At 44.5% G+C, this 23,199-nt stretch overlaps 1 protein-coding gene across 2 annotated transcripts in view; it reads right to left on the bottom strand.

Annotated features, from left to right (window-relative positions):
* Positions 1-2,384: 2,384 nt before the first annotated feature.
* Positions 2,385-23,199, bottom strand: part of SAMD8 (sterile alpha motif domain containing 8) — a 33,643-nt gene continuing 12,828 nt past the window's right edge. For both annotated transcript variants that reach the window (XM_075841861.1, XM_075841860.1), the window contains exons 2-6: positions 21,732-22,315; positions 12,211-12,306; positions 10,335-10,452; positions 7,037-7,187; positions 2,385-4,684 (exon numbers count right to left, since the gene is read on the bottom strand). In XM_075841861.1, coding sequence (XP_075697976.1) covers positions 4,380-4,684; positions 7,037-7,187; positions 10,335-10,452; positions 12,211-12,306; positions 21,732-22,300 — 1,239 coding nt within the window. In that variant the 5' untranslated portion in view covers positions 22,301-22,315 and the 3' untranslated portion in view covers positions 2,385-4,379. The remainder of the gene's footprint in view (positions 4,685-7,036; positions 7,188-10,334; positions 10,453-12,210; positions 12,307-21,731; positions 22,316-23,199) is intronic.

Genomic DNA, 23,199 nt, shown 5'->3' with positions numbered 1-23,199 from the left:
TTAATTTTACCAGTGAGAGAGAGATTATATATAAAAAAACAAAAAAAAACAGAAAATCACATTGTCAAAATTATATATATTTATTTGCATTGTGCACAGAGAAATAAGTATTTGATCCCGTTGGCAAACAAGACTTAATACTTGGTGGCAAAACCCTTGTTGGCAAGCACAGCAGTCAGACGTTTTTTGTAGTTGATGATGAGGTTTGCACACATGTTAGATGGAATTTTGGCCCACTCCTCTTTGCAGATCATCTGTAAATCATTGATTTCGAGGCTGTCGCTTGGCAACTCGGATCTTCAGCTCCCTCTATAAGTTTTCGATGGGATTAAGGTCTGGAGACTGGCTAGGCCACTCCATGACCTTAATGTGCTTCTTTTTGAGCCACCCCTTTGTTGCCTTGGCTTTATGTTTCGGGTCATTGTCGTGCTGGAAGACCCAGCCACGAGCCATTTTTAATGTCCTGGTGGAGGGAAGGAGGTGGTCACTCAGGATTTGACGGTACATGACTCCATCCATTCTCCCATTGATGCGGTGAAGTAGTCCTGTGCCCTTAGCAGAGAAACTCCCCCAAAACATGTTTCCACCTCCATGCTCGACAGTGGCGACGGTGTTCTTTGGGTCATAGGCAGCATTTCTCTTCCTCCAAACACGGCGAGTTGAGTTAAAGCCAAAGAGCTCAATTTTAGTCTCATCTGACCACAGCACCTTCTCCCAATCACTCTCAGAATCATCCAGATGTTCATTTGCAAACTTCAGATGGGCCTGTACATGTGCCTCCTTGAACAGGGGGACCTTGTGTGCACTGCAGGATTTTAATCCATTACGGCGTAATGTGTTACCAATGGTTTTCTTGGTGACGGTGGTCACAGCTGCCTTGAGATCATTAACAAGTTCCCCCCGTGTAGTTTTCGGCTGAGCTCTCACCTTCCTCAGGATCAAGGATACCCCACGAGGTGAGATTTTGCATGGAGCCCCAGATCGATGTCGATTGACAGTCATTTTGTATGTCTTCCATTTTCTTACTATTGCACCAACAGTTGTCTCCTTCTCACCCAGCGTCTTACTTATGGTTTTGTAGCCCATTCCAGCCTTGTGCAGGTCTATGATCTTGTCCCTGACATCCTTAGAAAGCTCTTTGGTCTTGCCCATGTTGTAGAGGTTAGAGTCAGACTGATTAATTGAGTCTGTGGACAGGAGTCTTTTATACAGGTGACCATGTAAGAGCTGTCTTTAATGCAGGCACCAAGTTGATTTGGAGTGTGTAACTGGTCTGGAGGAGGCTGAACTCTTAATGGTTGGTAGGGGATCAAATACTTATTTCTCTGTGCACAATGCAAATAAATATCATTTTGACTGTGATTTTCTGTTTTCTTTTTTATATAATCTATCTCTCACTGGTAAAATTAACCTAGCCTAAAAATTCTAGACTGTTCATGTCTTTGACAGTGGGCAAACTTAAAAAATCAGCAAGGGATCAAATACTTATTTCCTTCACTGTATATGGACAGAGATGTCAGGGGCAACCCAAAAGCTGGAATCCCGGGCAGAGCGCTAGTAGGCTCTTCCTGGGACTCCAGCTGTGCTCCTGACATCACTGGGACTCCTGCTCTGGGGAAGCCCCTGACATCATTGTCAATGTATGGACAGCCATGTCAGAGGCTTCCCCAGAGTCCCGGAGCAGAGCCGATAATAGCGCTCAGCCCGGGACTCCGCTCTGGGAAAGACCCTGACATCATTGTTCATATGTGGACAGCAATGTCAGGGAATTCCAGAGTCTCGGAGCAGAGCCGAACCTAGCGGCTGTGTCCCGCGGGCCGCAGATGACAGCCCCAGGTGCCGCATGCGGCCCGCGTGCTTGAGACCCCTGCCCTAGGGGTTGCTTGACTCTCCTGATTTAGGCCTGATTCACAGGAGCGTTGAAGATGTCCGTGTGATGGCCATTAAAACGGCTGTCACACGGACGCATGTTTTTCAATGGGGCCGTTGTTTCAATGGACTGTGTGAAGGGTCCGTTGAAAAATAGAACCTGTGCTATTATCTTCTGTTTTCACAGATCTTTCCATCGGCTCAAGCCTATGGGGATCCGTGAAAACTTGACCACCTCTGAGAGTTTCCCCACATTCGGGTGAATCCAGCCTTATAGAGGGGATCCCGAGTGCTCCTTATCAATCTGTATGAGAAGCTTCAGCTTTGATGGACCTGGCCCACACACGCATTCCATGAATGGTCATTTATTTAAATGGTTGTCATGTAATGCTAAATGGGTGACCAGACGTGGAGTCAATTGATCTGTGTTTAGAGAGGCCGAGCAAGTCTTCGGGAGACAACCTGACACATTTGCTAAAACATTTCAAGCTGTATAAAACGACAAGACAGATGGATTTTATTCAGTCTCCGGTTTAATACTTTTCCACAGTTATGTAAACAATACACACATCCCATGTTCATTCTTGGGTAACGGCACACAGTCCCGTGTTGTAATCAGTAGTAACAAGGTGCAAAACGAATGAGAACTTAAACCAAATACTGTCAAAATGTTAAATACAATTTTGTAAAGGCTTTAAGTGTAAACAATTCAAATTACTTCGGCTAACCTGCAAATAAAGAGATCCGATTTGGGAACAAGAGGGTATATAAATACACATACAAATATGTATCCCAAAACTAGGGGAATAATCATTCAGAAAGTAATTTCACTGACCGTGTGCGTTCTGATATATTCATTACAGATCAAATTGAATAAGAAAATGAATTAGTTTCTTTGTAGAGGACACGTCATTGACATCGGTACATGGTGTATTAGAAGAGATAACAGATCACAGTAACTAAGGAAACTCCTAAAAACCTTCATCAGGCAGCATTCAGAGGATGTATTGCTGACCTACAATACAAATAACCGTATCCAAAATGTTTGTAGATCATTTAATACACAGGCTTATTTATCATTTGCTTTTTTAATTCCATAAAACCGTCATGTGCTGATCTAAAGTTCCTGTGTGCTTTCTAATGGATCGTAATTTGCAAAACTAAAATGAAGCCTATAGGCCACGTGCTCACACGAGGAGATCTGCGCCTGAAACCTGCATGTATTATATGAAAAATTGTGTTGCGGGTTTTACCTTTTGCATAGCAAATCTGCGACAGAGAGGGCATGCTGGAAAATGGACCAGTTGCAGCATGCCCTCATATCTGTGTGCATTTTTCTGTAGTGTGTATTGTACTGTATTTTTGGCATGGATTTTCAGTACATCTAAAATCCACAACTAAGACCCTGTTCACACCTGCTTCAGGGTATTCCGTTGTTCTCTTCCGTCAAGGGAATACCGGATGCAACGGTGCTGTTGCAACGCACCCACCACCAGCCGACGTAACCCATTGGCTTTAATGGGTTCCGTCGCCTTACCGGAAACAATAGTGCAGCATTGTTTCCGGTAATTTCTGCCGGATCTGCGACGGAAACCCCTAACGAAGCCTCCGATGCAGATGTGAACAGCCCCTAATGCATGTGCACGTGGCCATGGAAAATAGAATAGTGCTAAAGAGAGAATTACAGAGGTAGAGAGAGGAATAGAGAGACTAGACCAGCCCAGATCATGGAAAAAAATACTCATTCTGCATCTCAGATAAATCGAATAAATACAACAAAAATGTTATTGGAGTTACCATAGCAGCAATATTAATAAAAACATTAAAACAAAATCTTAACTCGCCGTAGGTTCTACCAAGCATTCTGCTTACAGTAGTGTTTAAGTGGAATGAATGTATAAATCATAACCGCAACCAACCAGGAATGGAGCGATAACCCCAATAACTCCCCTCCCACCATTAATTAGATTTTCATAATTTTTTTTCAACAGTATTGGCTTGAAAAAAAAATTGTGAAAAACTCCTAACGACATCTCTTGACAAACTTGATTTGAGGGCTATCAATGTAGATATATAGCATTTATTACATACCTTATGAAAGGTTTGCAGAAGTATATAGTTCCTTATAAACGCCGGATACAGAGAGATTTACATGCATGGTATTTTTTTTAAAGAATGCCAAAGCCAAGTTTACTTCTAAGACTTTTATAAACGTACTCGTAAGTTTTGTGAACGTTGTGAACCTTTGCTGTTAAGAGATGAATTTATATGTGCGCTCCTTCTAAACTCAGTCCGCGAAAACTATTCACCTTCCATAAAGTAAAGTTCTGCAGCCAATATGGGTGCTTCATGCTTCCAAGTACCCATACATATAGTAAACCAGATAAAGCAAAAAAAAAAATATATATATATAAAAAAAAAAAAAAAAATGCAGCTTTAAACTCATTTTTGCTGGGTTTAATGTTTTTTCTTTTTCAATCCCTGGCAGTTTTCTGCACGGGGAAAATAAATTAACTGAATAAGTTCTTTAGAAACACAGGCCTAGAGAAAGGCCAGCAGTACTCATTAGGAACAGGTCCTCTTACATTGCATTCGAAGAAAGAGAACATGGGAAACCAGATTCGGGCTCGGCGGCTCTGTTGGTACGCACGTGTATTGGCCAAAGTGTGATAATAGAGGAAGAGTCTTGTGGTAATATAAAATGCAATGAAGACATCAATGGAATAATGTTCATGAGCAGCCAAAATAAAGAAAATGCCAAACAGGTTAAGGACCCAGGATAGGGTATGTAGGAAGTTCCAGCTTCGAGGAGTGTCTGAAAGGAAGAAGATTCTTGGTAATCATATATTCTGTTCTGCTCCCACAACCCCAATATACATTTTGGGTGGTGTACATCTCCAATCACTACTGCACTGGATTATGATTACTGAACAGCAAAGAATAAGTGATGCATTTGGAATCCATCTCCACCGACTACAATGTAATAAACCTTTGACATTTTTATTTTAAAAATAAAACTTTCAGTCAGTGCGTTTGGTCCAAATTTGTTTTTTATTAAAAATTCTTTACACTTTGAGATACAGCTGCTTTGTATTTTCCACACAGAGCAGCTGTATAGTTTGCTAAATCCTGTACCCATCAGGTTCAGTGACAGCGGATTCTGTATGTCTCCGACACGCAGGATTAAAAAGTGTTAGGCTGGATTCACACGACCATGTTACGTCCGTAATGGAAGAAACGTATTTTGGCCGCAAGTCCCGGACCGAACACAGTGCAGGGAGCCGGGCTCCTAGCATCATAGTTACGTACGACACTAGGAGTCCCTGCCTCGCTGCCGGACAACTGTCCCGTACTGTAATCATGTTTTCAGTACGGGACAGTAGTTCCACGGAGAGGCAGGGACTCCTAGCATCGTACATAACTATGATGCTAGGAGCCCGGCTCCCTGCAGTGTGTTCGGTCCGGGACTTGCGGCCGAAATACGTTCCGTCCATTACGGACATAATGTGCTCATGTGAATCCAGCCTTAGGGTATGTGCACACGACCTATTTTCAGGCGTAATGGTGACGTTTTACACCTCGAAATACGCCTGAAAAGACGGCTCCAATACGTCGGCAAACATCTGCCCATTGCTTGCAATGCGTCTTATGATGTACTGTGCAGACGAGCTGTCATTTTACGCGTCGCTGTCAAAAGACGTCGCGTAATATTATGACCACGTCAAAGAAGTGCAGGACACTTCTTGGGTCGTAATTGGAGCAGTTTTTCATTGACTCCAATGAAGAACCGCTCCAAATTACGGCCGTAAAAGACGCCGTGAAAAACGCGTGCACTTGTAAAAACTTCTGAAATTCAGGAGCGGTTTTCTCCTGAAAACAGCTCCGTCATTTCAGACTTATTTGGCGCCGTCATGTGAACATACCCTAACCGATCACATCACATCTAAGTTCATAACGTAGATGTGATCAATTACAGGTGGATCCTGCGTGTCAAACACAGACAGGACCCGCTGTCACTGCACCCGTCAGTCCCGTGGACTTGACAGATGCAGGTCTTAGCCAATGATACAGATGTTCCGTATGGAAAGTACGAAGCAGCTGTATCTCAAAGAGTAAAAATTATTTTTAATAGAAACATGTCTGCTTCAGTAAAATAATTCTTGGACATCTTTTCTTAGAACTCAACGTGTTGTAGTTCCTGTGATTTCTTCTAGAAATTACTTAACATTGATTTTTGGGTGTTAGTAGTGGGCGGGGGGGGTGGGGTGTCTCGACCCAGACTGACAATGTCCAATCAGTGTTGACAGAGTGAGACCGTACAAACACACCCTTATGACAAGGTAAATGGTACCTCCCAGTTATCCACTTATTCATACATTTCTAGGAGGAATAACAGAGGAACGGCACAATGCAAAGTTCTGAGAACATATATTCCGGAATTGTTATTTTATGAGGAATACAAGTATTTACAAACACAGACATGACTTGAGAGGTGACGGGTCGTCTTTAAGCTTAACAAAACCAAAATGACAATGCTGTATCACCGAAACACTGAGGCGGCTGCATCTCCCTCTTCTATTTACGGTTTTATCCCATATGGATTTAGTTTGGTGACGGGTGAGGTTTCTTAACATTTACAGAGCCAGCAGGCTGGAATATGGGAACTAGAGAGTGCTGGCAGGTGAGGAAAGTGTCACTTTACACTGATCAGATTTAGTACAAAGTTTCATGTATTCACATATGCTACTGATTAATGCAGAAAACCCAAAAACATGAATGCTTTAAAAAAAAAACAACAATGCACTTAATATATTTTGGTAATCCATTCCCCAATTTAACAAATGCTGCTGTAACATGGTAGATTCACATTTTGTATGGCAGCGTTTCGGCCTCTGAATGTTAAAAACAAATAGTGATGAATTGATGCACAAAGTATATTCCAAACATATCAACTATGTAACTAAGGTTGAAAAAAAAGACACAGGTCCAGCGAGTGCAACCTATAATCCTACCGTGTTACTCCAGAGGAAGGCAAAGCCACTAGGAGGCGGATGCCAATTGCCCCATTAGGGTAAAAATTCCTCCCCGAAATCAGAATAAATCAACGTCCCATCTCCAGAATCTAGTAAATATTACACAGGGTCCGGGGGGGTTTCCATGGACTTACATTCAGTGACAAAAAAGTTCAGCATGGTGAGGACCACAGTATGACCGCTGAACATGTAGTCTCCACAAGTGTGCACTCCGGTAAGTGTCATCCCAAATCCACTCCAGATAGCAAAGGCACGCTGAAGCTTGGCCCACATATTATCGTAGAGCTGAAACGACAAAAATCGCTAAAATAGTTAGAGAATTAAATCATGGAGATTTAGCCGCAGTGTTGTAGGTTACATGAATGACGGGAAACCAGCGAATCAGCAACTCACTCGGCATGTTAAACCCTGTTCTGTTGCTTATGCCACCTCAAGTACACCGAGAATTGGCTAAAAAAAAAATAATATATTGTTGTCTTTACCCCTTCCCGAAAATTTGACATTACTGCTCCATACTCAGGGGGTGTTGGATGTACGTTACAACCAACACTTCACTGCAACGGCCGGGATTGGAGATAAACATTCGGGATCGGAGTTAACCATTTAGATGCCGTAGTCAATGACCATGGCAACTAAGCCGTTAGGAAGAGGGGATGACTCTCCGTCATCCCATCGGCCCACCCGCAAGACTATTGCGGGCTGCCGATTGTTGTCACGACAATATGGGGGCCTAATAAAGACCCATAGGTCTGCTAACTATGTGCTCCTATTAAGCCCTGCCAGTCCGGGTTTATTAGGAGCGGGTAAAAATTACAATACACAAGTATTGTAATCGATCAAAGGATCGCTGTAATTGTATTGACCCGCAGAATAAAGTTCATATGCGGTTTGTACCGCACGGTGAATGCCGGAAACGAAAAAACAAAAACAAATGAAGGAAATCGCCTCTTTTTCCTATGCCAACCCACAAAATACATATATATTTTTTTACTTACTCAGTTCAATATATAGTACATTAAATGGTGCCATTGAAAACCACACCTCACCCTACAAAAAACAAGCCCTACTTCATGGCTACGTCAAGGGAAAAAAATAAATAAAATGATGGCTTTTGAAAGACTGTGTGGGAAAAAAATGAAAATGAGATATCTAGATTGGATTTATAAACATTGACTTTTTAATGTTACATACCGCTACACACAACTAGAACACTAAGCCAGTGGTGGGCAATTGAAGGTGCGCAGGTGCCCTCCATGTGGCCCTTGGCTCCCCTGCCCTGTTCTGCCAAATACTTAGCAAGCTTCAATAATGAGGTCTCTGTTTTAGAGAATAACTAATTAATGGAGCCAGCAGGTGGCAGCACCATACCGTGAACTCATGTAGTTGAGACCTTTAATATAACATATGAAGTGTGTGGTCCTCGAATCCCATCTGAAGTCCCCATAATGTAGAGGGCTGCCCAACACCACAGTAAGTGCTTCCAGTATTTATAAAATTCTAATGAGAGACCCTTATTTCACAATGAATGCTGAAGCTTTACATTTTTGCAAACATGACATTTCATTTAAAGAGGCTCTGTCACCACATTATAAGTGTCCTGTCTCCTACATAAGGAGATCGGCGCTATAATGTTGGTGACAGCAGTGCTTTTTATTTAAAAAAACCGATCTGTTTTCAACACGTTAGGAGCGATTTTAGATTTATGCTAATGAGTTGCTTAATGCCCAAGTGGGCGTGTTTTTACTTTAGACCAAGTGGGCGTTGTACAGGGGAGTGTATGACGCTGACCAATCAGTGACCAATCAGCGTCATGCACTCCTTCCCATTCATTTACACAGCACATAGGGATCCTGCTAGATCCTTATGTGCTGTCTTATACTAACACATTAACAATACTGAAGTGTTTAGACAGTGAATAGACATTCCACAGGATGTCTATTCACAATCTCTGCACTTCATTACTCTGTCTGTGGTAGTTACAGCAGAGGAAGTGTGATCTCGCGAGATTACGCGGTAAATGACAGGTTACAACGAGATCACTCTTCCTCGGCTGTAACTACCATAGACAGAGTAACGAAGTGCAGAGATTGTGAATAGACATCCCGTGGAATGTCTATTCACTGTCTAAACACTTCAGTATCGTTAATGTGTCAGTATAAGACAGCACATAAGGATCTAGCAGGATCCCTATGTGCTGTGTAAATGAATGGGGAGAAGTGCATGATGCTGATTGGTCACTGATTGGTCAGCGTCATACACTCCTCTGTACAACGCCCACTTGGTCTAAAGTAAAAATACGCCCACTTGGCATTAAGCAACTCATTAGCATAAATCGAAATTCGCTAATAAAGTGGTGAATATAAATCGTTTTTTCTAAATAAAAAGCACTGCTGTCACCTACATTATAACACCGATCTCCTTATGTAGGAGACAGGACACTTATAATGTGGTGACAGAGCCTCTTTTATACATTTCCGCAGATCTTGTCTGCATGCATGGAAACCAGTGTGGGTTGGGTGACTTGGTTATTAGTCCACACTGTCTTTGAGAAAAATGATATTTCGATTTTAATGGGATACATTTTTGCCCACGAAAAACATAGGGTATGTTCACAAGTAGCAGATTTTCTGTTCGGAACTGCGGGTGGAATCTGCAGCGTTTTACAGTAGCAGCAAAGTGGATGAGATTTAGACAAATCCGCAGCATGCCAATTTCTGTTCCGGTTTTTCACTCCTTTCAATGAGGGGGTTGAAATCCGCAACAAAATTCTGCATATGTAACATACAGATTTTGTAGCAAAACGTGTGAACGCAGCCATAAACCTAAGCAAGGCTTCCTGTCCCAGCTGCCAATGAAAGAAAGATGGCAACTAGGACTAGAATTGGTGGTCACATTTGGGACACTGCTTAGTGAAGATATCTACTGGCAGGAACATGACGGACACACTATAAACATAGAGTGAAAATAGTAAAAAAAAATCTTCCAAATACAGAGAAATATTTGGGTCGACCAGACAAAATGCAGTAATGTTCATGTAGAGTGGTGGTTTTCACAAAGAAGAGAAGAGGGCTAGGAAAAAAAATAGGTCACCATGGCAACTGGAAAATCAAATCAGATTTTACTTCATGCCCTTCATTCATTTGCTGGGTGCTTCCACCTGCTGATGTCATGTCTCTGACATCATCCATCTCCCGCTCCCTCTGCAGAATTCATCACATACCTCTAACGACTGCTCCTCTGAAGGCAAAAAGCTAAATAAAGCAGCCGACAACAGGATGATGTATGTAGTTTCCTGTCTGCAACGGGTGCATTGCGGGGGCACGCTGCTGGGGAGTACATGGGCGCTGCTGTGACTACTGTAGGGAGGGGGAAATGTGGCAGGAGTTGTGGGCCTGCTCTGACAACTAAGAAAGAGATTAGGAAGAGTCTTACCTTTCCTGAACACTGCAAATGTTCACCAGGAACTGACAAAGATGTGACAAACATGGTGACACATCTCAAAAGAAAGACCGTTCCCATCAGGCTACAAAGTCGACGTAAGAGGATAGACCTGGAGAAGCGGAAAACAAGGTCTAACAGTAAGTAATGAAGAATAAAGGGCATTTAAGAAGTACAGGGATACATAAGCATTCAGAAACGTTGGCATCATTTGGGCTGATCAGTAAGGTTCGTGGGCTGTTGCATAACCAGATCCAGCATCAGCACATATTGACAGTAATTCTGAAGTAGTCAGTCAGATCAGTAATGGAGGACGCGCTCAGATGTCCCGCACCGAAGAAGTAGGAATGAACCGATCAAGAATCTTCCAGACTGGAGGACGAACACACGTTAGGAAATGGTAATTCGAAGCACAGTACGGCAATGACCATACCGCCATGGATATCAGACTATGACGCTGCACATAACAGAGGGGAAGCAGGAGGCATCTATCTCAGACCGGTGCTTTTACTGCAGTTAGAGGTGTCTGCAACATAAAATGCATTAGGCCAAGATCACACACAGTTCTGATGAAGTTTTTGGCTCAGGTTTTTGAGCCAAAGCAAGAAGTAAAAGGTATAAAGAAAAGACTGATGCATCTCATTTCTTTTGTAAGAGCGTGCAGATGCACGCCGCAGGCGCTGAGATATATATATATATATACATACACACACACACACACACACACACACACACTTTGTTTATTATGCATTTCTATTATTTTAATTGCATTACTGCTATAGATAGGTCTATAAATGTGAGGTTCTTAGCGCTGATCAAACTGAGCACTAAGAACCTCGCATTTATAAACATAACTATAGCAGTAATGCAATTAAAATAGAAATGCATAATATAGTGTGTGTGTGTGTGTGTGTGTGTGTGTGTGTGTGTGTGTGTGTGTGTGTGTGTGTGTGTGTGTGTGTGTGTATATATATATATATATCTCTAAGCGCCTGTGGTGTGCATCTGCATGTTCTTGATACTGGTAATGCATAAGTCACAGCAGATTAGCACCTCCATATCTATTTCATGGTTCAGGAGGAGATGACTACCTCTCTTTGTTTGTGTGTCCACTTCTGACCTTGGTTTAAAAAAACAAAACAAACAAAAAAAAAAAACCACGAACTTGAAGCCTTTCAGACCAAATCACTGACAAAATACTAATATACCTCTGAAACCTGGTATAGCAGAAATAAATAGACTCTGCCAAAATGGGTTCATTCAATCTACAAAGTGCTGTAATCACAATAAAGGACCCCACAGATAACATCCGATATGTTCCTGTGACTGACCAGATCATAGTTTCATAATGGAATTATCCTTTAAATACTGACAAATGTTTAGGGAGGATCTGTCACTAGTTTAGTAAATGCCCAATCCGGTTGTTTTACAGCTAGAACGGCGTGGCATATGACAAATTAGAATCTCCTCTTTCATACGCCACCAGAACCGCTATTGTATGTGGTCCACAGCCTGAGATATGGCTTTTTGAAGCGATCCCCCTTCCCTCCAGCCTCAGTCTCTCACACTGTGTGAAGCAGCTTCATGCTGATTGGACAGTGTCAGAGGCTGTGAGGAGGCTCCACCTCAGGAGAATCACTGATGTTGGCGCCCACTTGTCTAGTATAACCTCATTTGCATATTTAGAAAAAAAAAACAACTTTTCAAATAAACTTTTTGGGACACAATTTTCACTAGTATTATCAGTGTGACAGCGCCTATTAGATTATCTAGGACATAGGGCATTACTAAATTAGTGACCGATCCTCTTTAAGCGGAAAAACTACTAGAAATTGTTGAACATAAAAAAACCACCATATAAATCTATTACCTGTGCTTGTGGAGAAGTAGTACGAGAATCCAGATATAGCAAAGAACGACTCCACACATCTCAGTCATTGCAAAGGCCCAAGGGATTCGAGGAACACTATATAGAAAAATAGATGAAACATTAGTCACATAAAGAATTCTGTAAGGTAACAAATGTGGTTACATATGTCCGATCTGATCAGATATAAAAGGACTATACGCAGTGCACGGCAGCTCTGTAGAACGGATCCGCGATGGTTCTGTGCAACTTTTCATGTTCTTATAATTAGGAATCATTATTTAGTGTGCAACAGAAATTGAGGGATTTTGTTGAGTATCGACACATCTCAAACCTCCTAAATCCCGATTTCCTGCTATAAAATGTTTCACATCTAAGGCCTCATGCACACGACCGTAAAAACTCCCGTTATTACGTGTCGTAATTACGACCTGTAATAACGGGCTCATAGACTTCTATTGGCCACGGGTACCTTCCCGTTTTCTTACGGGAAGGTGCCCATGCCGTTGAAAAAGATAGAACATGTCCTATTTCAGGCCGTAATAACGGCACGGGCAGCCCATAGAAGTCTATGGAGCTCCCGTAATGACGGGTGGCTACGTGTGTGCACCCGTCATTACGGCAGCGTTGCTAAGCGACGTCAGTAAATAGTCACTGTCCAGGGTGCTGAAAGAGTTAACTGATCGTCAGTAACTTTCAGCACCCTGGACAGTGAATTCCTATCACAATATAGAGCAACCTGTAAAAAAAGAAAAGACGTTCATACTTACCGAGAACTTCCTGCTTCTTCCTCCAGTCCGGTCTCCCGCCCGTTGCCTTGGTGACGCGTCCCTCTCGACATCCGGCCCGACATCCCTGGATGACGTTTCAGCCCATGTGACCGCTGCAGCCAATCACAGGCTGCAGCGGTCACATGGACTGCCGCGTCATCCAGGGATGTCGGGCTGGATGTCAAGAGAGGGACGCGTCACCAAGACAACGGCTGGGTAAGTATGAATTTCTTTAACTTTTACCTCGGAAAGGGCTGCTCCTTCTCTCTATCCTGCACTGATAGAGAGAAGGGGCTGCCGATTAGAGCACTGTAGAGAATACGTGCCCGTAAATACGGGTGGAATACGGGTGACACCGGGCCCGTATTTACAGGCACGGGTCCGTAAATACTGGTGCAAAACTGGTCAAATACGTGCGACACCGGACCCGTATTTACGCCAGTATTTACGGGTGGGAAAAAATACGGTCGTGTGCATGAGGCCTTACACATTGGTAAAAGAGAACAAGATTCTTACTATTAAAGAAACCCGAACGTACGGGGTAGGACTACACCGAGACTTTTGCTTGCGTGAAAATTGTGGTAAAATTGAAACGCAACGTCATTTGTTCCCTAGGGGTCAACAGACAACTGCGAAAGTTTTACATAGTAAACAATTCGAGTCACATCGTGATCATGACACAATTTCCAACTGAATGTCCCCATGCAACCCCAGCCTCAAGGGTTAAAAAGGAAAAACAAATACCTAGCAGCCGTTTTCATGACATCCCAGGTCCTGCCCCTTCTACATTCATTTTATATCACACACTACTACTACACACCAGAAGAAATATTATTGGGGAAAAGGGGCATGTCTTAACCCCTTAATGACCGGCCTAATTTAAACCTTGATGACAAGCCATTTTTTAAGTTTTTCCATCGTCGCATTCCTAGATCTATAACGGTTATTATTTTTGCGTCAACGTCGCTGTGTAAGGACTTTTTTTTTTTTTTTTTGCTGGACAAGTTTTATTTTTTAATAGCACCATTTTGGGTACATATAATTTATTGATTAACTTTTTTTGGGGCGTAAAAGAAAAAAAAAACAGCAATTTCGCCACTTTTTTTTCATCTTTAATTTACGCTGTTTACTGTGTGGTATAAATAACATAACTTTGATCAGCGGGTCGTTACGACGGCGACGATACCAAATTTATGTGGTTTTCTATTGTTTTACTACTTTTACACAGTAAAAACACTTTTTTTTTCAAAATAAACATACGGCTTTACGGCCGTCACACGGCCGCAGTAGGAACAATAGACCCCAAATGGGGCTATTCACACGACCGTCAAAAAATGGGACATGCCCTATTTTAGGCACTTCTATGGGGTCGGGTAATACATGGCCATCACTGGAATGTGTTCCCAGTGACTGCCGCGTGTTCCGTCGCTCGCTCTCTCCTCCTCCTCCTCACAGTGCGAAGCGCATAGGAGGAGGAGGGTATTTTTTGCTCCCTGTAGGAGCGGTATCCCCAATCCTCCGCTTCGGCAACGCTGTGGCCGGGGATTGAGGATTCCGCTCCAGGAGAAGTCCCTGACTTTACGGTTCATATATGGACAGTGAAGTGAGGGTCTTCTCCTGGAGCCATCCCCTACAGGAAGGTGGGGGGGTGACTATGTACAAGGCATTACCTGCAGGGGGGCCGTGTGGCATTACCTGCAGGGGGGCCGTGTGGCACTACCTGCAGGGGGGGCTGTGTAACACTACCTACAAGGGGGGCTGTGGCAGTATCTACTGGGGGAAGAGTGTGGCAAAAAAATTTACAAATTAAATTAATTCGATTTTAAAACGAACAGGGAACAAAACGGATGCAAAACGGGTCAAAATCGGCCGGTAAAAACGGAAACACAGGCCGGAACGGATGCAAAAAACGGCAGGGAAAAACTGCAGTTTTTATCGGCCGACACTCGGACCCTGTCGTGTGAATAGAGCCTAAGACCTTCACACGACAGGGTTTCCCGGCCGTGACACGGCCGTTCATAAAACGCCAGTAGCACGGCTGCAATAGGAACAATAGACCCCTAACGGGGCTATTCACACGGAAATCCGGCCGTCAAAAAATGGGACGCCCTATTTTCGGCCGTTTTCCTGGCCCCCATAGAAGTCTGTGGGGCCGGGTAATACATGGCCATCACTTGAATGTGCTCCAAGTGACGGCTGGGTCTTCCGTCGCTCGCACTCTCCTCACAGTGCGAAGTGCATGTGAGGAGGAGGAGGGAATTTTTTTTCTCCCTGTAGGAGCGGCATCCCCAATCCTCGGCCACAGCTTGGCAACGCTGTGGCCGGGGATTCCGCTCCAGGAGAAGTCCCTGACTTCATTGTCCATATGTGGACAGCGAAGCGAGGGACTTCTCCTGGAGCCATTCCCTACAGGAAGGTGGGAGGGGGGGTGTGCCATCTATAGGGGGGAGACTACAAGGGGGCTGTGTAGCACCACCTGTAGGGGGGCTGTGTGGCACTACCTACAAGGTGGGCTGTGTGGCACTACCTACAAGGTGGGCTGTGTGGCACTACCTACAGGGGGGCTAATTCACACGACAGTTTTTCCCGGCCGTGTGACTGTCATTCATAAAACGGCCGTCACGCGGCCACAGTAGGAACAATAGACCCCTAATGGGGCTATTCACACGACCGACTTTTTGACGGCCCGGGAAATCCGGCCGTCAAAAAATGGGACATGCCCTATTTTCGGCCTTTCTCCCGGCCCCCATTGAAGTCTATGGGGCCGGGTAACACACGGCCATCACTGGAATGTGTCCCGAGTGACGGCTGTGTCTTCCGTTGTTCGCTCTCTCTCCTTCTCCTCCTCACGGTGCAAAGTGCATGTGAGGAGGAGGGTATTTTTTTGCTCCCTGTTGGAGCGGAATCCCCAATCCCCGGCCACAGCTTCGGCAACGCTGTGGCCGGGGATTGGGGATTCCGCTTCAGAAGTGCCTGACGTCACTGTGTCCATATGGACAGTGACGTCAGGCACTTCTGAAGTTGAATCCCCGACCCTGTGGCCGGTGTTTCCGCTCCAGGAGAAGTCCCTGACTTCACTGTGTCCATATACGGACACAGTGATGTCAGGGACTTCTGAAGCGGAATCCCCGACCCTGTGGCCGGTGTCTACGCTCCAGGAGAAGTCCCTGACTTCACTGTCCATATATGGACATTGAAGTCAGGGAGTTCTCCTGGAACGGTGGCGCTATCTACAGACAGGTAGGGAGGTGCCATCTATGGGGGTGCTGTGCGGCATTACCTACAGGGGGGCTGCGCGGCACTACCTACGGGGGGCTGCGCGGCACTACCTACGGGGGGCTGCGCGGCACTACCTACGGGGGGCTGCGCGGCACTACCTACGGGGGGCTGCGCGGCACTACCTACGGGGGGCTGCGCGGCACTACCTACGAGGGGTTGTGTGGCACTACCTACAGGGAGGCTGTGGAAGTATCTACAGAGAGAAGTATGTGGCAAAAAAAATTACAAATGAAATTCATCCGATTTTAAAACGGACAGGGAAAAAAAACGGATGCAAAACGGGTCAAAATTGGCCATTAAAAACGGCAACACGGCCCGGAATGGATGCAAAACGGCCGGGAAAAACGGCCCAAAACGTTTTTATCGGTCGACACTCGGACCCTGTTGTGTGTATAGAGCCTGACTTGGTTTACAGCAGCGGGTATTTGGTCGCTAAGGCCTCATGCACACTTCCATCACCATTTTCACGGCCATTTCTTACGGATCCGTGTGTCCGTTATGGTATCCGTGTGTACTCCGTGTTTCCGTTTCAAACGGACGTTGTGCTTCGGTTTGGCTTCTGCGTTTCCGTGAAAAAAACGGAAGGTATTGAACTTGTCACATGTCCCATTCTGTGAACTTTGCCACGCCCTGCCGTTGCTAGGGCAACGTACCAGTCAAAAAAGGACAGCACATGGAAGCCTTCTGTGCGCCGTCCGTTTTTGTTTTTTTTACGGACCCATTGACTTCTATGGGCAGACGGTCATGGAATCACTGACCAAAGTAGGACATGCTCTACATTTGACGGAACGGAACAACGGATCCGTCAAAATAACGGAAGTGTGCATGGGCCCATTGAAATGAATGTGTCAGGGTGCTATCAGTGACAAAAACGGATAGCACCCTGAAGGAAAAGACTGAAGTGGGCACGAGGCCTCACACTGTGCAGAATATTAGGAATTTCATTGTGGATTTTCGGTATGGTAAATATTAGTTGACATGCTCATTTTGTTTGCTGAAGTCAAAGGTTTAATTCTAGATCGGTGTTTTGATCACTTGACATTTGAGCCATGTGACGGGAGTCTCAGAAGTCACTCTAGTTCACTCTCCGTGCGCATAGACAGTGGCTGGGACAGAAAGGTTGCAATGTGTTACTCAATTCTTCCTCCTGATATTGAGCAACTATTTGATACAAACAAACATTTGACCTCATTATAGAGTTTAATACAAATGTTCTCACAAAACACAATTTGCAATTATTATTAATGCAATTTCCCTTTTATTCTTGAGATTCTGCGATCCTGAGCCGTCTGCATTAGTGTTCGCCGATAAATTGTATGTTGTAATCTATAAATATCGCTCCATACATCAAGTTCACATTCTGTCCGGCAGTTTTCATAGCAGCAGGTTGGGATCTTGCTGGGACATGTACCCATCGCTAGAACAACGGGGCAGAATCACCCAGCTCAGCGCTGTGCCCCTTGGCACCCTCAGTTTTATACTGTATGAACAAGACTGGCATATATACGGTGACTCCTAATGGGGTTGTCACATGTAAGTTTTATTGTGAAAACACTAACACGTTATTTTTATATGTATCATATGGGATCGCTCTATACACGCTGTACAAGGGCTGGCCGATTACGGCCTAAAGCAAAACCACGATTAATTAATTAAACATGTAACCTCGATTAGGATTAATAAAAACATTTGGCCACACCCATTTTTGCATGCCACGCCCCACCATTGAATTAATATAGATACCCTAAGCCTGCTGTACAATACAGTCGGAAAGGCTTCAGACCTTTCACATTTTTCCACATTTTGTTTTTGATCAAATGGTGAACTCCAATCGAGGGGTAGAAACATTTCAGAGATGATCTAGAGAAATGGGAGGCCCCCAGAGCTAAATTTCAAGTGTCAAACCAAAGGGTCTGAATGAAGACTTATGTCCAAGTTTTTCATTCTTAATGAATTTTTCAAAAATTTCTAACATTCTGTTCTCACTTTGTCGTTATGGGGTATGGAGTGCAGAATGATGGGGAAGAACGGGATTTTTTTTATTTTAGCACAAGGTCTCAACATAACAAAATGTGAAAAAAGTGAAAGGGTCTGCAGACTTTCCGAATGCACTGTATATAATATACCCCCGACACTGCCCCTCACACAGTATCATGTCCTTGTAGCTGCTCTCACGCATTATAATGCCCCCATAGCTGCCCCAATAGTGCCTAATAAAAATAATAAAATACATACTCACCTAACCCCATACCAACGACATTTTCAGATTCCGCTGGACTTCTGCCATATACCGGCGTTTCAGGCATACAATTGTTCTACATTGTCTTCAATGCCCGTCCCATTTACTTCTTGTTTAGCCTCAAGGCCCACGTGCCATGGCGAGCGGACAGTGCCCGTCCCAATGGCATATACATGGATGATGGGGTTATATACAAGGTTAATGGAGGGCTGGTATTTACAGATACGATGGGAGTTATATACAGGGATGATGGGGGCCACAGCATATAACTCCCATCATCCCTGTATATAACCCCCTATCATCCCTGTATATAACTCCCATCATCCTCGTATATAACTCCCATCATCCCTGTATATACCAGTCAGCGAATATCCTTGTATCTAATCCCCATCATCCCTGCATATACCAGCCATCCCTGTATATAACTCCCATCATCCCTGTATACAGGGTTGATGAGGTAATATGCAGGGCTGATGGGGGTTATATGGGGGACTGATGGGGGACCCCACCATCTCTGTATACTACCCCTTCAACCCTCTATGTAACCCCCATCATTCCTGTATTTAACCCTCATCATCCGTGTATAAACCATTGGGGAGGGCACTGTCCACTTGCTGTGTTGCACGGGCATGGAGGGTAAACAAAACAGACACTGTGGCCCCATGCACACAAACTTATTTTTTCCGCCCGTAAATACGGGTCCTTTGTCACACGTATTCGACCCGTATTCCACCAGTATTTACGGACCCGTGCCTGTAAATACAGGTCCGTTGGCACCAGTATTCCACCCGTATTTACGGACCCGTTTTCTCTGCACTAATCGGCAGCCCCTTCTCTCCATCAGTGCTGGATAGAGAGAAGGGGCAGCTCTTTCAGGCAGAGTTTCCGCAGAGATTGAAAGTAAGAGAAGTTCATAAGCACCCCGGCTGTTGTCTTGGTGACGCGTCCCTCTTGACATCCAGTCCGACCTCCCTGGATGACGTGGCAGTCCATGTGACTGCTGCAGCCTGTGATTGGCTGCAGCGGTCACATGGGATGAAATGTCATCCCGGGAGGCTGGACTGGAGGAAGAAGCAGGGAGTTCTGGGTAAGTTAACTTTTAATACTATTAACTCCAGTGGTAGTCACTGTCCCGTGTGCTGAAAGTTACTGCCGATCCGTTAACTCTTTCAGCACCACGGACAGTGACTATCCCCTGACGTCACCTAGCAACGCTCCTGTAATTACGGGTGCACACACGTAGCCACCCGTAATTACGGGAGCCCCATAGACTTCTATGGAGCAAACGGGAGGGTACCCGTGGCCAATAGAAGAAGTCTTTGGGCCCGTAATTACGGGCCGTAATTAGGGGCGTTTTTACGTTCGTGTGCATGGGGCCTGACTGACACTTTATAATTTGGATGTAACGCAAGGTCTTTTCGATCTTGCAGCAGTTAAAAAATGAAGGGCTGATAATTTACCCAACCTGATCCCTTATAGGCCAGAAGAGGAAGACTGTGCTCCGAGTGCCTATCTTATGCAGTGAGCCTTTTACAAAGCACCCTCCGTGCACAGTACATCGACAAGATAGCTATAATTCCTAGCAATCCTGTGGAGAGAGATTCACTTTCATCTATTATGTGAGTAATAACTACAGAAAATGTCAAGGACTCGGCTGTATTTACTATTTCTACAGGACTAAGGACCCCCATAGATTATCAATACAAACTTTAGCCACTGTTCACACATTGTATTTCTGCGGCAGAAATCCATGGCTGATCGTTGGATTTCTGTTGCAGGTCCTCAGTTGTGCAGCAGATCTGCATGATGGCCTATCCTAAGGATACGCCATCAATATTTCAGACCTAGAAGTAGGGCTGGGCAATTATGACCTAAATCAAAATCGCGATTAATTGATTATGTAACCTCTATTACAATTAATGAACCATTATCTAGACCACACACCTTTTTGAATGTCACGCCCCCTATTTGCATGCTACGCCATTGAATTATTTATCCGAGCCTGATGTAAACTACTGTATATAATATACCCCCCTGACACCGCCCCCACAGTAACTTGCCCCATAGCTGCCCCCACACAATATTATGCCCCCACACAGTATAATGCCCCCATATCTGCCCACACAGTATAATGCCCCCATAGCTGCCCCACACAGTATAATGCCCCCATAGCTGCCCCACACAGTAGAATAGTATAATGTCCCTATAGCTGCCCCACACAGTATAATGCCCCCATAGCTGCCCCACACAGTATAATAGTATAATGTCCCTATAGCTGCCCCACACAGTATAATGCCCCCATAGCTGCCCCACACAGTATAATAGTATAATGTCCCTATAGCTGCCCCACACAGTATAATGCCCCCATAGCTGCCCCACACAGTATAATAGTATAATGTCCCTATAGCTGCCCCACACAGTATAATGCCCCCATAGCTGCCCCACACAGTATAATAGTATAATGTCCCTATAGCTGCCCCATACAGTATAATGCCCCCATAGCTGCCCCACACAGTATAATAGTATAATGTCCCTATAGCTGCCCCACACAGTATAATGCCCATATAGCTGCCCCACACAGTATAATAGTATAATGTCCCTATAGCTGCCCCACACAGTATAATAGTATAATGTCCCTATAGCTGCCCCACACAGTATAATGCCCATATAGCTGCCCCACACAGTATAATAGTATAATGTTCCTATAGCTGCCTCTTCACAGTATAATGCCTCCATAACTGCCCTCCACAGTATAAAGTCCCCTATAGCTGCCCCCACGCTGTATAATTCCCCAACATCTGCGCCCACACAGCCACAGTAGTGCCTAATAAAATACATACCTAACCCCATTCCAACGACGAGTGGCGGAGATCCCTCTGCTCCGTGTAGCTCAGCGCAGAAAGGCTGGATGACATCACTGCCTTGCGCCTGTCTGCGCTGAGCCGTGAGCGTGAAGCGATCCATAGTGAATGTAGGGCAGGGACTTTATGGTTCCCCGCTCTACCATTGGACTCAACTGTATCTGCGTCCTGAGGACACAGATACAGATGAAACAGGGAGAAAAAAAATATTTAAGCAACCCAAATGCACATGACGACGTCGATTAATTGGGCTGAATTTCGATGAATTGCCCAGCCCTACCTAAAAGACCCTGTTAAAAGCAGAAAGCCATGCAGATTCTTGTATAACTGTAATATCCTTATATACAAAACATTAGGATTAAGACATTTACACACCTGTCTAGGAAGATGTCTGGCAGAGGTGGGTAGGTTTGCATGTCGGGAACTCGCTCATGTACAATAACCATAACAAAGGAGGTAAAGCCGAAAACGATAAACACATAAACGCAGCTGATGGCCGTCTTCCAGTACTCCGGGTCCAGCCTCTTTAGTGGATGTTTGTGCTTCCCATTCGAGTACTGGTGCGGTTCCACATTAGAATCTGTTCCATGTCCATCAAAGTCCCTTGTGAGATTTCCATTACATAACCATTCAGGACTTGGTGAACTGAGGCTGAGGGTTCCTGGGGCTGGCTCGCTGCTTAATCCCAACTCTTCTAGGACACTGGAATGCTGTTTTTGGAGTTTACGGATAGAAAGCATAAGGCGCTTGATATCCCCTAGCACTTTAATTTCCAGTGGTGGAGAGCGCAAGTCATATTCCGTCAGTGCTAACAGTGCGGTGCCATCTAGACGATGTTTGTTGCACAGAATATCTACATAGTCACAAAACCCTTCTTCTCGTAGCCATTTGGCCACATGTTTCGTAGTCCAACGTCTAATGCATAACTGACTGTTACTTGCCATTGTTTTAGCAGATACCTGTAAAGAAAGACAAAATTGTTCAGCTTGGATTGATTACCGTTCACGCCAACTTCGCATATTTTAAAGGTTAGATCTTTTACCCGTTGGTAGACAAAAATTTCAAGATGCCAAACATAAATTGGGTTATTCTGCTGCTAGAATACCTATAATCTGCAAATTGTTGCCAAAAATCTTATCAGGATTAAAAATAAATAAAAAATTATCCACTTGGACTAGACCATATCGTAATCTGGTTACTCTGTTAAAGGGGTAATCCAACGAATTGTGTTAGGCTGCAAAGTACAGCCGGGCATAGATTGGGGTCTGAATACCAATCAGCCTAAATTTTTTTTAAAAATAGATCTAATGTCTTTGCTTACCTTCTGAACAAGGCCCTTTGTGGGCTCCGTGCCTGGCTAGGGGGCGCCACTTGGCGGTAATAAGCCAGTCTGATGGCTCCCGCTGCGGCAGTAATAACTAACAAACATACTCATCTACGATAGTGCCCATAAAAATCAGTGTCCGCCAGTGAGAGGGCATGAATGCCAAAGTAGCTGCCCGCAGCGGTGATGCAATTACTTCTCGGCTTGTCAGACCGGCCATGGCACTTGCTCAGAAGTCTCTCTAGATAAGCAAAGCAGACGCTGCAGTGTCAGAGACTTCATGCCAAACCAGGGATCCTTCCACCCCCAGGACGGGACAGCATTACCACTGCACATGTATGTCCACCTCGGCACGGTTACTGAGGTGGTGTTGCGGGATCTCTCCTTAAGGAGTCAAACCAGGCCGGGAAAAACAGGCCAAGTAAACACGAGCAAGATCCCAGATTCTTCTACACAGAATACATGCATAGTGAAAAATGCAATAAATGGTTGACCTTTTCCCTACATATGCTCATAAAA

This window comes from Rhinoderma darwinii, chromosome 11 (genome assembly GCF_050947455.1).
Source record: "Rhinoderma darwinii isolate aRhiDar2 chromosome 11, aRhiDar2.hap1, whole genome shotgun sequence".
Classification (NCBI taxonomy): Eukaryota; Metazoa; Chordata; class Amphibia; order Anura; family Rhinodermatidae; genus Rhinoderma; species Rhinoderma darwinii.
This window is presented reverse-complemented; position numbering and strand designations above follow the sequence as displayed.